Source organism: Squalius cephalus (assembly GCF_949319135.1).
Source record: "Squalius cephalus genome assembly, chromosome: 15".
Classification (NCBI taxonomy): domain Eukaryota; kingdom Metazoa; phylum Chordata; class Actinopteri; order Cypriniformes; family Leuciscidae; genus Squalius; species Squalius cephalus.
Genome location: NC_137136.1, coordinates 15,435,963 through 15,450,993, shown reverse-complemented (window position 1 = coordinate 15,450,993; position 15,031 = coordinate 15,435,963). Strand labels below are relative to the sequence as shown.

Sequence of the window (15,031 nt, the reverse complement as noted above, 5' to 3'; positions counted from 1 at the left end):
CAACCTAGAGGTCCAGCGGGGTTTGATGGGCAGGACTTACCAGCTCTTATAGAGGCCTACCCCAAAGGTACACACAGCATCATATCTGAGCAAACATTTGACAGATTTCAGTATTTATTGTTAATTGATAGTCAACTCATTGTTAAAAACACGTTTATTAGACTAGATTTTGATCCATATCAGGACATTTGCTCAGCACAACAGCAAACCAAACCTGTGTCTTTTGATGCAATCAATCTGTATACAAACCAGCGAAATAAATTAAGACCAGATTAACCTTTCATTAGAATGTTATTTTCATTACACAAAACATCACAGCATGACTACTGACAGACAGCCAACATTAGCAAACCACATTGGGCAAAATACAGCAATGAGTCATCATATGCTCTTTGATGAAAATACGAGATTAGTTTTATTGATACCACACATTGCAAACACTGAGGTGCTTGAGGTGAGAGTCTAAATGGAAAAATCCATTCTTTGTACAAAATCTTTTCAAGATTTCAAGAGAGAGGTCCACTAAGACTGACCAGAGTGACATGTAACTCCAGGCTTAGCAGCAAATAACAGTGCAATGATGGCCTTTCCAAAATAAATATTTAAGGCAAACACTGTCATCCTATATGTATTCTTACATACAACCATATTTTTCATATATTTAATTAAATCACAAGCACATTTGCAAATGTACAGATATCAGGTGAGGCAAGTAGAGTTGGTATCATTTTACTTTTTCATTAATAAGCAATAATAGAGTGGCGCTCTCTAAGTGTAATGAAAGTATCTCTAAGTACTGAACTCTCAATCCCTTTCTCCATAAATATTTCCATCCTAACAACTGTCTCCTTGGAAACAAGGAAAGCCCCATGTGTTGTCTAGGCAACCACATCAAAAACAGAAGGTGTATGTATTTATTAAGAAGTAGAGAGTGTGAACGTCCAGTTGTGTTGAGGATGTGGAGGATTAACACAACGCCCTGATAATTTAGTGTAGTTGATGTGGAGTTGTTTCCCCCTGTGGTGAACATTGCTTATGCCCTTCAGATCAGTCACACTTTCATTTCACAACATATGTCTAGCTCTTTGGCTCAGTTTCCTTTTTGGGAAGGCAGCGGATACACAACTCTGTTGTTTCCGAGCATTTGCTGCTTTCTGGAGGCTCTGCTTTCTGTTCCTGCGGAGATGGATCACAGCTCCCAGTCGCATTTGAGTTCCACTCTGATGTTTGGGTGGATCATGGAACTTAAGGATGCTGTAACAGTCTCTCTCTGTGTGTGTATCTAATACTCAATATCTGTATCCTTACTTCACCTGTAAGTCCTGTTATTGTCTGGCCCTGTTGATGTCTATAAGCTGCCTGTGTCCAAAACATTCAAAGTTATCGACAGGCTTGATGGCTCACTTAGCCATGTCCTCAGCCACTGCCTTCCCTAATTTGTCTTTCAAGTAAGCCACTTTCTGCCAATCAGATTTCAGCTCTAGCCATTCAAAGTACGGCACCTGTAGGGTGGAATAACAAAATGAGTGTGGTTGTGACAAATCAATATACTCAAGAGTAAAATTGCAGTCACATTTGTAATTGTTTAGCAAATTTTCACAGGAGAAATAAGTATTTTCAATAGGAATCCATGCAATGTAGAATTTCGCAACTTTCACAGATTTCGCAACAGGTTCAAGCTGCATTGACCAACAGAATTCTGCTTGGTTTGAAAGTGATGGTTTTGTGTGGCAATGTATAAAGCAGTTTACACAGTTGAAAATAGACAATGGGTGAATTTTGCTAATGTATGTGACCACAAAATCAGTCTCAGAAAATGGAGAAATGTTACGAACTCTTGCCTTTTAAAATGGCTTGTGTCAGGTAGCGCATCAAATGGCAGGAGCATTATGTCAGCCTTGTGCTCAGTTGGAAGTCAAGACAAGTCCAGCCAACTCTATTAAACTGTACCCCAGGAGGCAGAAGGCTAACAGGATTGGCCTACATGCTGCAGACAGAGCCTGAGTCCTTTTCCGCAGTTCTGTCTTTACTGCCGCTATTTATAACCCAAAGTCAAGGGGGACTGCCTGCCATGTAATAGCTATTACAATAGGAATAGAACTAATCAGGCTAACAACACTGGTACTATAAAAAGGAGAGAACTTTTTTGTATCATATAAGAACTGTTATTGCGTGTTGGAGTACCATCAGCAGTCTAGATTTCTTTTATCACGTGACGAGAGTGAGAAGACGATGGCGGAAGATTTGGTTTCAAAGCGAAATGTTAAAGCGCCTATTTGGCAATATTTTGAATAAACCCAATGCTAATAGTGAACCTGCAAACATAATCATAAATAATAATGATGAACCCAGTATTCAAGCAATTGCTGCCCCGAATTGACGTTAATTCGAAAGCTTTACAAGCGAAAGTAAAATGTGCACGGCTGCATGGGCATTCATAAGCAATTTAAAAAGTGAGGTGGAAAAGAGGGGAAAAACTCCAAACTCTCCAACATAATTGCAGCGTGCACTTATTATGAATAAAATGTTATCTGTTAATATGGATGTTAATAAGTATGTTTTAGCTTACCTCAAGGGCATCCAAGATGTAGGTGTCTTTTTTTCCGCAGTAGTTTCAATTTTGATATTTTTAGGTCAAACCGTTCTTGTCTGTCAGTCATTTAATGCAGGTCTGTGGTCACTGTCTCAAAGAGCATGCACAGAGTCCAAATTAAAACAATTCCCCATCGTCCAAATTAAACAATTCCCCATCGTAAGTACACATTGATGGCCTAAGACACGAAACGAGCGGTTTGTGTGAGAAAACGAGCAGTATTTATATCGTTTTTTAACTCTTGTACACAACCACGTCCAAGTGATCTGAGGGCGCTCGAGCATCCTGGTGTGTGACGTGTACGCAGACTGTTGCATAGATATTTACACTAGATGTCACCTTGGCTACGGCAGTTCATTGGAACAAATGCCGTAGGCAAGGCGGCATCTATTCTAGTGTATATATATCTATGCACCAGTCTGCGCACACGTCACACAGCAGGATGCGCGAGCACCCTCAGATCACTTGGACGTGGTTGTGTACAAGAGTTAAAAAACGATATAAATACTGTTCGTTTTCTCACACAAACCGCTCGTTTCGTGTCTTAGGCCATCAATGTGTACTTACGATGGGGAATTGTTTAATTTGGACGATGGGGAATTGTTTAATTTGGACTCTGTGCATGCTCTTTGAGGTGGTGACCATAGACCTGCATTAAATGACTGACAGACAAGAACGGTTTGACCTAAAAATATCAAAATTGAAACTACTGCGGAAAAAAAGACACCTACATCTTGGATGCCCTTGAGGTAAGCTAAAACATACCAAAATTTAATTTCAAAGTGAACTATCCCTTTAATATGTTTTCATCTCCTATGCTTGTATTTCACTGTCTCACCTCCACCACTATAAATCCAGCCAGCTGTAGGTGGCGTTTCTGCATGGCAAAGCGGCCCAGAAGATCCTTGCTCTTGAGGCAGAAGTTAGAAAACTCCCAAGACACAAATGCTATTCTGCAAATAGACACAAATAGACACATTGACACAATCAGAAATCATCTCTGTATGTGATCTTAGAACAAAGCTTTCACATGAGTACTCACCGTCGTGCCCCTGCAGGTAAGGCATCAGGTCCACCGCCTCCAGGTAAATGAGGGGCTTTCAAGTTCTCCAAATCAATAGGTTTATTTTCTGAATTTACCACAAGCTCTCCATCTGTGGTGAACATAGATCAACAGATATACAAATTATCAGGAGGTTCTGTTAGACCCATGAATGGAACTCAAACCTATGACGTTTATTACCTTGTAGTTGCTACTCACCTATTGTCCAGCCGTATACAGTTTTGACAGCAGTGCGGAGGGCCTGTGTCCGGCTGTTGGTCAGACTCTGAAGGGTTGTGTGTAGGCTGCTCTGCATAGGGGTGTTGGTCTCCACTTTCCCCTGGGCAGCTGGCAGCAGGACAGCAGGGGATTTAATAGTGATTCCTAGAGGCTCCAGCTGAGCAAAAGCAGAGATATGCAGCAATTTCAGCCGATAGTTCTCAGTCCGATCCACAAAGCCACCTGTTGGATGAGTCAGGAAACATCACAATTACACAAAAACATGATATGACTGCAGACTGACTTGAAATATGATGCACAGCTGGACAGCCTATGAAAAAGAAGCGTGTGACAATTCTGCAATTTATTCTTTTGTGTTCCATGGAAAAATTAACTGCATACATTAAAATAGACATGAGGGTGAAATAATGACAGATTTTCATTTCTAGGTCCTTAAACTATTCCTTAAAATACACTACCATTCAAAGGTTTGTGGTTGATAAGATTTTTAAATGTTTTTGAAAGATTTATGCTCACCATGCCTGCGTCTACTTGATCAAAAATACAGTATAAACAGTAATATTGTGGAATATTACAAATTAAAATAACTGTTTGATGTATTTGGCAGAGACTGTATGCTGATTTGGTGCTCAAGAAACATTTCTTCTTATTATCAATGTTGAAAACTTAATGCTTAATAACCACTTAATATTTTTGTGGAAAACGTGATTGTTTTGTGAAGAAGTCTTTTGTTATAATGGGATAGTCTTTTTGGGTCACCTTTGTTCAATTTAATGCATCCTTGCTGAATAATAGTATTAATTTCTTTAAAAAACAAAACAAAAAAAACAACTGACTCCAAACTTCTGAAAGGTAGTGTAGGTTAGATCTGCCTACAATCGGTCATGAAAGTAAAGACAGACATTGGACAATGCTCCTATACTGCCACCGTGTGTTTTGATTGAGAACAGCAAATTATATTAATCACATTGATACACAAGAAATATAAATTCAGCAGTTTTCCCAAAATGAGAGTGTATATTCTTTTCTGAATATTTTTAGCACATTCATTCCATCGCACCTGAAAGTTTCTTCTGAAAGTCATGCTTTGTAACAGAAGAGATGTAATCAGGATTGGCCTGGTTCAGCACACACAACGACCAGACCACATCTGTTTTCAGGAAAGGCTCTAAATTTTGAAAGGACCTTTCCAAAGCTTTGTGTACCTGTAGCCATACAATAAAACCTATTACATACATACATAAATATACAGTGCATTGCAGTTAATCAAGGATAATAACAATATATTACCACTTGGATTGGTTACCTTATGGTAAAACTCCTCTCCTCTGCCAAGTTGGAAGTTGAGTTTGGCGAAAGACATGAGAAGATTACAGACCTGAAGAGTGCTGTAGCTTTCACTATAATTCACATAGTGCTGAAAAACAACAGAGAGGGGGAAACAAAAGAAAGTATGTGTATGTAGATGGAGACTGGCGATGGAGAGACTATCACAATCAAAAAAAAAAAGACTCTAACCTGAGCAAAGCCTTCAAACAGAGGCAGGTGGAGCCACTTGAGGAAGGCTAGAGACTTGGCACAGCGGGTGACATCTAGGGAACTCAGATCTGATAACCTAGGCAATAGCTCTGTCGCTATTCTCTGAAGAACCTGTGCCTGGTGAAAATTCAGCTTACCTTTTATTCAAAGAAAGATGAGAGGATAATTAGATTTTAACAGTTATTTATGGAAGTCTAGGCCAAAAACCCAAGCTATCACAATTTCTCACTGACCGTAAGTGAACGCGATGTCAAGCAGCAATGGCGTTTTCAGTTCAAAGGAGGATTTTTGGTTCAGGTGGTATGAGAGAGCCCGTAACAAAGAAACGGCCCTCCTGTTTTGAGAGGCCAGTGCTAATGCCACCTTCCGGATATCATCTGCGCTAAAGCTCTCTGCCAACTCCAGAGCCTGGAAAGCACAAGATACAGTTCAGCGTTGGTTACATAAGCCTAATACAATATAATGCAAAGTGTTCAAATATGTTTGGTTGGCTAGGTGGCTAAAGGTGTATTAAAGTGTGTGCACTCACTTTGTCCTCCAGTTTGTCCATTAGAGTGGGGGAGAAAAGCAAAGCACGGCCCATGAGAATGGTGATGGTACGACTGTCACTTAGCTCTGTCCAGCGCAGCTCCAGTTGTTTCAGCAGGATTGTGGTGAGCGCTTCGTTTTCATACCTATCACAACACAAGCAGCAACATTACAAGAACAAATCAGCTACCAACTACAGCATCAAGAACTTTAGAAACTTGTTTAAAAAAAGTGAATTTCTTTTTTTTTCATTTTGTTGCAGGATTATTGACGTATACAAATCAGTTCATTCAATGCAGGCACATACAAATTCTCTATTGATATACAATATTGTTCAAAAGTTTGGGGTCGATAGGATTTTTAAAAATGTTTTGAAATGTGTCTTTTATGCTCACCAAGGCTGCTTTTATTTGATGAAAAAATTGAGTAAAACCAATAATATTATGTAAAAGATTACAACTCAAAATAACATTTTTATTTTAAAATTGATTTTATTCCTGTGATGCAAAGCTGAATTTTCAGTAACATTACTCCGACTTCAGTGTCACATGATCCTTCAGAAATTATTCTAACATGTTGATTTGGTGCTCAAGAAACATGTCTTATTATTATCACTGTTGGATACAGTTGTGCTTCTTAATATTTTTGGGAAACCAAGACACAACCAGAGGTCGCTTTAACCGAATATTTTCCGTCATTGACTGTTCTCTTCATAAACAAAAAACTGCATAATCTACCGTATATGCTTGTCCTGTAAGCGCATGATAGAAACTGAAGATTTATTTTATTTAAAAGGGACAACGCACATTAATCAACATGAGGACAAAGTCCAAAATGTAAATGTGCCAGATTAACCATACAGGCTAATTTTCATCTGCAGTCCCAAGATGTGAATGAAAAGCCATCAAGTCTTGAAAATTAAAATGATGGGTAATAATCATATGACCCTGTCCGTCAAAATGACGGATAATGAGAAAGTCTAATGCAACCTCTGGTCACGAGACAAAAATGTTGAATTATTTTGAATTAGTCTGTCTGCATGTATATTAACTAGTTGACTACCACACTAATCAACTAGTTCATTCAACAACTGACTAGTCAACCCTTATAGGTCTATTTTTAAATTGTCAATTGTGCTAATGTCTATGACTGTCAAGCATGTGAATCTCACCCTCTTTTGCGCTGAAAGGCTACCCAGTCCACCAGGTAGGCCAGCTGACGGTAGGTAAGGCGCCGGATCCTCCAAAGCACTTCATTCTGGATGGAGTGGAGTACAGGGGCATCAGAAGGGACACCCAGCATAGTGAGCGTACGCAGAAGAGCCACCAGAGATCCATTCCAAACTGAGGACACCTGTGCGAGAACAACAAGATAATCGTCCACCGGCCCAATACATCATTATCAGTGACAAGTGACTTTCAATTCAAGCTGCTACTCAGACTGGTTGTCATGGTTACCTGAGTGTTTACAGTCTCCAGCATGTGCTCGAAGCGCGGGTCCTGCAGAATTTCTTTGCCGCCCTTCTCCATGATCCGCAGGTTCAGCTGGACCAGACACCTGGCAGCATCGCTGGCAGATCTGCCTTGCTCTGCCCACAACTGAAGCACTTCCTGTGGAGTGGACGCCTTTTCAACAAGTTTGACAAGTTCTGTACATTCATATGGAAATGGCATCTCCTCCATCCTGGCCAGTTCATTGCCCTGACAGAAGTGCCTAGCAGAAGGTCGGATTGAAGACACGGACATCGGGCACAGCGGCTCTGTATGGTGAACTGTGGAAGTCTGTGGTCGGGCTGAGGCCACGGCAACCTGAGAGCAGTGAGGAAACCGTCGCGCCCATCTGCACAGCAGCCTGGTGGTCATTTTGGAAAGGGGACTTCCTCTATTCAACAACCAATCAAAACATTTGCACCCACATCTCACCTGAGCACCTAAGAATCAACCAGACAGCACATATAAGAAAAGTAATAGTTGTGAGCCAAATTATGTAAAAAAAATAACACCAGTCAGATGTCGATACATATGATGTTTCGTCGATGTGAACAATTAAATTATTTATTTAACTAATTCTATTTTACTAGTACTCAAAAAAATAATCTTGAGCTTCGACACTTTTCAATTATACTGCATGTAAACAGCATGCAAAGATCTGTCAGATGTCTGAATTACCTAGCTGCTATCTGTCATGGGCAGAAGTCTATTCTGACCTTGCCGATTTGGGCAGGCGCAGCAATAAGCTTATGAAACTGTCAACGTTATCAACAAATTTACAGCAACTCAGTAAACATTGATACAGTTTAATAAACATGTTTTATCATACGGTTGTGGCGATACAACAAATACTGCTTTCTTACCTTGTCAAATTAGCTTTTATAAGACTGGCGACGACATTCACATGGAGGGACTATCGGTCGCGGAAGTTCTGCGTCAGTGTGAACCGGCAACACGTGATTTCGACAGCATATCGTGATTGGTCGGTATATCTTTGAGTTAGAATAAGTTAGATAACAAACCATTATTATTATTTGCATTGAATCCAAATAGTAGGACGATCTCTTCAGCATCTGAAAAAATCCGTAAAACGCTCAGTGTAAGGTTAACTTAATATATATATATATATACTTTTAGTAATTATTAATTGGCAATAATAAATAATGTGTAAAAAATAATTAAAAAAAGAGTTTTGAGAGAGGTCAGACATTAGGAGAAGATTTATCCGTAGGCACGGAATTCTTACAAATTCCTACATTGCCTTTCAGAATCAGAACCTATAGATTTGAAGCTCAATGACTGCACTCTTGCTTTAATATGATCTAGCTTCTGTAAAATAACAACATTACACATTTTAGTACAATTACAGGGCTGAACTGTGCTGCCATTTGAGTTGGAGGTGGTGGGTTTACAATATGCTAAATAATAGTTTTTTCTTTTCAGATACCCCCAAGCTAATGCGTCATAATGTTATTGTTCACTAAATATTGATTAATTAATTTAAAAAGACTAGTTTTGCCATATAGCGAAGGAGAGAACAAATTTTAGTCGGGTATACTATAAGAAGCTGTTCATAAGACGACCAGCAGATGGCGACATTGATTCATTCATAGCGCAGTTCTCACTTAGTTGGCTAGACATTGCCTAAAATAATTTTGACTTTATTTTTTTGATGATAAAAATAGGCATACTTACTACTTTCTCTAAAAGCTGTCTTAATTGAAGTAATATTTGAGCTGATTGGTAAGCTCAGCTATAAAGCTCCAGGTTTTCGGAAACGAACAATGTACATGAGTTTATCAAATCCTTCATTAACTGTTCCAGTTGTAGCCTATTATTCTCTAATGGAAACAGGGTGCACAGATGCAGAATAGCGGTCTATTCTGGGTTCAGTAATAGCATGAATGCAGGAAACAAAAATAACATTTTGCGTCATTTTGTAGAGGATGATTTTGTCTGAATCAGCCTAATCTTTTGTGACATGCATGCTCAAATGTTAAGAGTATTTAGGAAAGTATATAACCTAATTTAATAAATATTCCCCCAGTTTCACAGACAAGTCTTAAAATTAGTCCCAGACTAAAATGCATGTTTGAGCTATTTTAACTGAAAGCAACTTGCACTGACATATCTTAAAATACGTTTAAATATGTTTGTCTCAAGATGCACACCATAAGGCACATTTATAAAAGCTACTTAAATGTACTAATTGAACAAACGCCTAATCTTGGCTTAATCTAATTCCTGTCTGTGAAACCAGGCAATAATCTAATATAATAGCCTTCATTTTGATTGGATGCTGGATTAGGGTTCAAAAGAGATGGACTCTTGAATTTGGTAAATGAACAATGCCGTTTGGATTGGAATATATAATGTAAGATTAGATGGTGTGCCAGCGTTCAGTAGCATCTCAAGGAAGTTCAGCCATCTTTCAAAGGAGAAGGGAGATGGTTCGATCTTGTACAAGGCTGTTCTTTTTTATATTGAATTTACGAGAAGAAAAGGGCAAGTGAAACATTTTTCAGTAATGAGGCGACTCAACCGGAGGTGAATGGAGAGGATAAACTTTTAGAGGCAGTGCAAAACTTCCTTTTTCAAGTGGCACTTTGGAAAGATAGAGTGAAAGTGAGACACAAAGAGAAAAGGGGAGAGTTACAGTCAGTCACTGATTGAACCCTTGGTGATTTATGCTTCATTCCATCAGCTCTCTGTGGCGTACATAGTCATCTGGTTAATGGTGTGATTTACATTAACGACACAGAGAGGTGCAGCCCGTTTTACAGTCTTTAATGCACACATCAGAACTTTGACATGCTTTGCGATAAGTCAGGTTGATTCGCATATGATTCCAATATGTACCTCAAGGTGCTTTGAGTCAGTCACCATAAGCCTTTGAGATAGATTTGTGTAATGTTTTATGCCGTTTGAAGAAAGACATATTAAAACCGAGCCTTTAAAACTCAATCCAATCTTCTTGTAAAACTGAGATGCATTTGAAGAGCAGAGGAGTAGTTAGTGGGCCGGGTTAAGTGAAGTTAAGTATCTGTCAGTCACACTCATGATAGTTTAACAGTGATGAGCTGTGAGCTCTGGCCTCCTCTTAGGATCTTATTTTAGAGCTCTCTTAGTACAGATGTCATATTTGATTTTTTATTGCAAATGTATATTTCAGAAATCAAGAGGGTTAGGCTTTGGGGATCTGTTTAAATAACCAGACTGAGCTGAGTTCACACTGAAGCACAGTTATATGAACACTTCTGTTCTGTTGAACTGTTTGTTCTAGTCATTAGTGGTGAGGATTTTTCAATGACTCTTTCGTTACTCATTGTTACGCTAGAAGGTATTGACAAGTGATTGGCTGCATCTGAAATCACATACATTCCTACTATATTTAACCGTTTGTGACAAAATAAATATATCAGAATTCACAGTTTTCATAAAAGAATAGGCAAAAAGTTCCAAGATACTTCTTCTGGCGAGATTCTGAAGTGAGCATACGATAAACAATTTACGATCCCATGAGGCCACGGGAGAGGATTTGTGAAGGGCGGTGACTCGATAGCCTGGCTAACGTCAGACCTCTTCTCATTGAGACGTGGTCTGGGAACCACATGTTCATTTTCTCGTATTTTAGGTGTGGTTTACGAATGCCCAGAGCCGTTTATTGGGCGCTACGAATGTCTATCAAATGCGCCTGTACGTAGCTCATAGCCAATCGTTTCAATTATACCAGATGACATATGAAGAGTGACAGAAATTCGACGAGGAAGAAGACGAAATAAACTTGCGTTCTAAACTGCTTAGAACACTATCTAAGGCTGCATCGAAAGGTAACTTCGCGTCTGATGCCATGTTGGATCCATAGATATAAACAAACTGCTTCGGTGTGTCGCATAGACGTCGTCATCGTCTTGCTGCTCCCTCCCCGTTCTGTGATTGGTTCCCTTTTTGAGGGGGAAATCTGGTCCATGGTGTCCAGGCTGCCTAGCAGCGTGAATAAAATCGCGCTGCGCGCAAGGCAGCATGGGGAAACCCAGGCTAGTGACTCGACGCAACTGATGCTGATAGGTCACGTTGTAAGGGCAACATGGCGAATGGAGTGTCTAGTTTACATTCATACTATATAGAACATACTTTTTTAGCTTTTCTTTTAAATAAATACCTACTCAAGAGAGTATGCCATTTTGGGCACAGCCATTGTCTTTATGAGTAAATTACTGAATCATTATTCAACAGATTTGTGAACACTGAGTAATTCAGGAACAAAACAAATGTCTTCTATCTTTATGAGTGAGTCATTGAATCATCCACTCAACAGACAACTCATCACAACTGTGGTGTCGACAACACCCTTGCTCGTATGATATTAATTAGAACATATTATGAAGTGTTATTTTGACCTTAAAATAGTATTCCATATAATATGTAAAAACAAATATAAGCAATTTGTATATGGATTTTTCCCTGAAAAGTGTAAACTGTGGTGGTATGAAGACATCTAGTTCTTTAAACGTCATGATCAGCCTCAAATACCAATGTTGGGAGACGGAGTTGTGCACCAAGAGCTTTTCATCTTATGTGTGCACATCAGTATTATTTGGTGTCTTTGTCCAGGTATGGTGACCAAACACACTCTCACACCCCCTGATTGCTTTTCTTGGGTAACATAAAAGAAATGTATACATCTCCACTGAAGCGAATCAGACCCCCTTCTTTTCATCTTCTTTTACCCCTATATCTTTTCACTCGCTCTCCCTGTTGTATTGTTCTTTTACCACCTATCTGACTGTAAGGTTGCTATGCCTGTCTTTCTCTGCCTGGTGTTTGCAAGTTCCATTATGACATGATGATGACTCTGAGAGCCTGTCTGAAGTGTGTCTCGCCGTTGGCTCAAAAGTTTGTTGGTTTTGTTTATCTTTCATTTTTCTTTCATCACAGCCTTATTTTTCTGTTCTTCAACTGCAATGCTCTTTGTGACCTGTCTGGCGAGAATGGAGACAGGAAGACATCAGCTCTGAATTCCAATTACTCTGGGATAGCATACTCTCACTATGTGTCCACTCGAATCAAAAGTTATTACTGCTGTTATTTTCGGCTGCTATCAAGCTGCTAATAACACTTTAACATAACACTTTCACACAGTCATAGTCTTGCACATGTCTGCTGCTTTTCTTACGTAATTGAAAGTATCACTGTAAAATTTAACAGTTGTTCTTACTAAGACTTTTTAGTTAACTTTACTTAATGTCCAAAAATTTGTTGAACTTACTTAAACAGTTTAGTAATCTGTGGAGGGTGCTCCGGGCGTATGGGGTCCGGGGTCCTTTGCTAAGGGCTGTCCGGTCCCTGTACGACCGAAGCAGGAGCTTGGTTCGCATTGCCGGCAGTAAGTCAGACTTCTTCCCGGTGCATGTTGGACTCCGGCAGGGCTGCCCTTTGTCGCCGGTTCTGTTCATAATTTTTATGGACAGAATTTCTGGGCGCAGCCAGGGGCCGGAGGGTGTCAGGTTTGGAGACAACACGATTTCGTCTCTGCTCTTTGCGGATGATGTTGTCGTGTTGGCCCCTTCAGATCAGGACCATCAGCATGCACTGGGACGGTTTGCAGCCGAGTGTGAAGCGGCTGGGATGAGAATCAGCACCTCCAAATCCGAGGCCAATGTCCTTGGTCGGAAAAGGGTGGCTTGCCCACTTCAGGTTGGTGGAGAGTTCCTGCCTCAAGTGGAGGAGTTTAAGTATCTTGGGGTCTTGTTCACGAGTGAGGGAAGGATGGAACGGGAGATTGACAGACGGATCGGTGCAGCTTCTGCAGTAATGCGGTCGATGTACCGTTCTGTCGTGGTGAAGAAAGATCTGAGCTGCAAGGCGAAGCTCTCGATTTACCGGTCAATCTACGTTCCTACTCTCACCTATGGTCATGAGCTTTGGGTCATGACCGAAAGGACAAGATCCCGGATACAAGCGGCCGAAATAAGCTTTCTCCGCAGGGTGGCTGGGCGATCCCTTAGAGATAGGGTGAGAAGCTCGGTCACTCGGGAGGAGCTCAGAGCAGAGCCGCTGCTCCTCCACATCGAGAGGGGTCAGCTGAGGTGGCTCGGGGATCTGTTCCGGATGCCTCCTGGACGCCTTCCCGGGAAGGTGTTCCGGGCGCGTCCCACTGGGAGGAGACCCCGGGGAAGACCTAGGACACGCTGGAGAGACTATGTCTCCCGGCTGGTCTGGGAACGCCTCGGTGTCCCCCCGGAAGAGCTAGAGGAAGTGTCTAGGGAGAGGGAAGTCTGGGCATCTCTGCTTAGACTGCTGCCCCCGCGACCCGGCCCCGGATAAGCGGAAGAAGATGGAGGGATGGATGGATGGATGGATAATCTGTACTGTTTGCATGCTATGCCTTCGTTACTCAGAAAACCCAAGTAAACATTACTTTACTGGTTTGAGTACCATTTTGCCAAAGCAAAAAACAACAACAACAACAACAACAACAAAAAACGCTGGGCAAATGGTTTTTGAGTCGGGGCAATTCTTAATAGACTTTTTTCACTCATTTCTTCCACTTCTGCAGTCATCATTCTTCTTAGTTGCATTTGCTCATTTTCCAGTCATCTTAAATGTTATTGTCAATACAACAAAAATTTTTGGAAGAACTTCACATAAGTTGACTTCATAAATTCATGTTGATTTCCTAAAATTTCGAACCATTATTGTGATTAGTGTTCCCTTTGTTTGGGCTCTTGGAACTTCATTTATATCATTGTAATTCTCTTCCAATTGATGCAGTGATGCAACATGAAACCAGTTATTTGATTTCAAAGGAAGTGAAGAAATAAATATTATATATATTTACTTAAATTATTCCATGTTTTGAATGAATGTATTAATGATATATATAATAACTATATTTCATGTATAATAATGATCTTTTAACATTTTATTGCTAACACTTAAGGCATAAACTTTTAATTGGGTTTATATAATCCCTCTATATTCGTGACAATATCTTGCAATTTAGCTTGAGTCACACAAATACTTCAACATTCAGCATGCAAACCACAACAATGGTAACAAGTTATTTTTTTTTAATTAATTTAATTATGTAGACCATTACAATTTTATTTGCTGTCTCTTGTCAGTATAACAAAAACAATAGCAAATAAAATAGTAATGGTAAAATAAAGCCAAAAATAGTAAAACAAAGCAATTAATTTATTCATGCCTTAATGAACTCTGGGAGTACACTTCCTCAGATCACAGATAGAATTAAGTTGACAAAACTTAAATGGAAATCTTAAAAAAAGAACTTGATGCAATTAAGTTATGCATACTTAATTAAATTAAGGCCACGAGATTGCACAATTGAATGAATTAAACTGAACAAATTTGTTTTTACGGTGTATTCATGGGGGTTTATGTGTGAATCTGTTCTCAAATAAATTATTCTGACCAAGCCATAGGAGTTCAAAAGAGTGATTCTTTGAAGGTTTAGTTCTCCTAGAAATTAGGATTTTGTCATCACTTACTCACCAGTACTAACCTATTCCATTTTTTTTTTCTGGAAAGTACAAAAGGAGACATTTGAGGAATGTCACTGGTCACTCTTTTCAT

General features: G+C 39.8%; 1 protein-coding gene across 1 annotated transcript; it reads right to left on the bottom strand.

Moving 5' to 3' along the window:
* Positions 1-99: 99 nt before the first annotated feature.
* Positions 100-8,375, bottom strand: tbrg4 (transforming growth factor beta regulator 4). Its single transcript, XM_079895788.1, has 12 exons — positions 8,296-8,375; positions 7,400-7,872; positions 7,114-7,295; positions 5,944-6,088; positions 5,648-5,822; positions 5,394-5,551; positions 5,182-5,292; positions 4,936-5,080; positions 3,855-4,097; positions 3,636-3,747; positions 3,432-3,546; positions 100-1,502 (listed from the first exon to the last, which is right to left on the bottom strand). The coding sequence occupies exons 2-12, from the start codon at positions 7,802-7,804 to the stop codon at positions 1,401-1,403; spliced, it is 1,893 nt and encodes a 630-aa protein (XP_079751914.1). The 5' UTR covers positions 7,805-7,872; positions 8,296-8,375; the 3' UTR covers positions 100-1,400.
* Between the last annotated feature and the right edge of the window lie 6,656 nt (positions 8,376-15,031).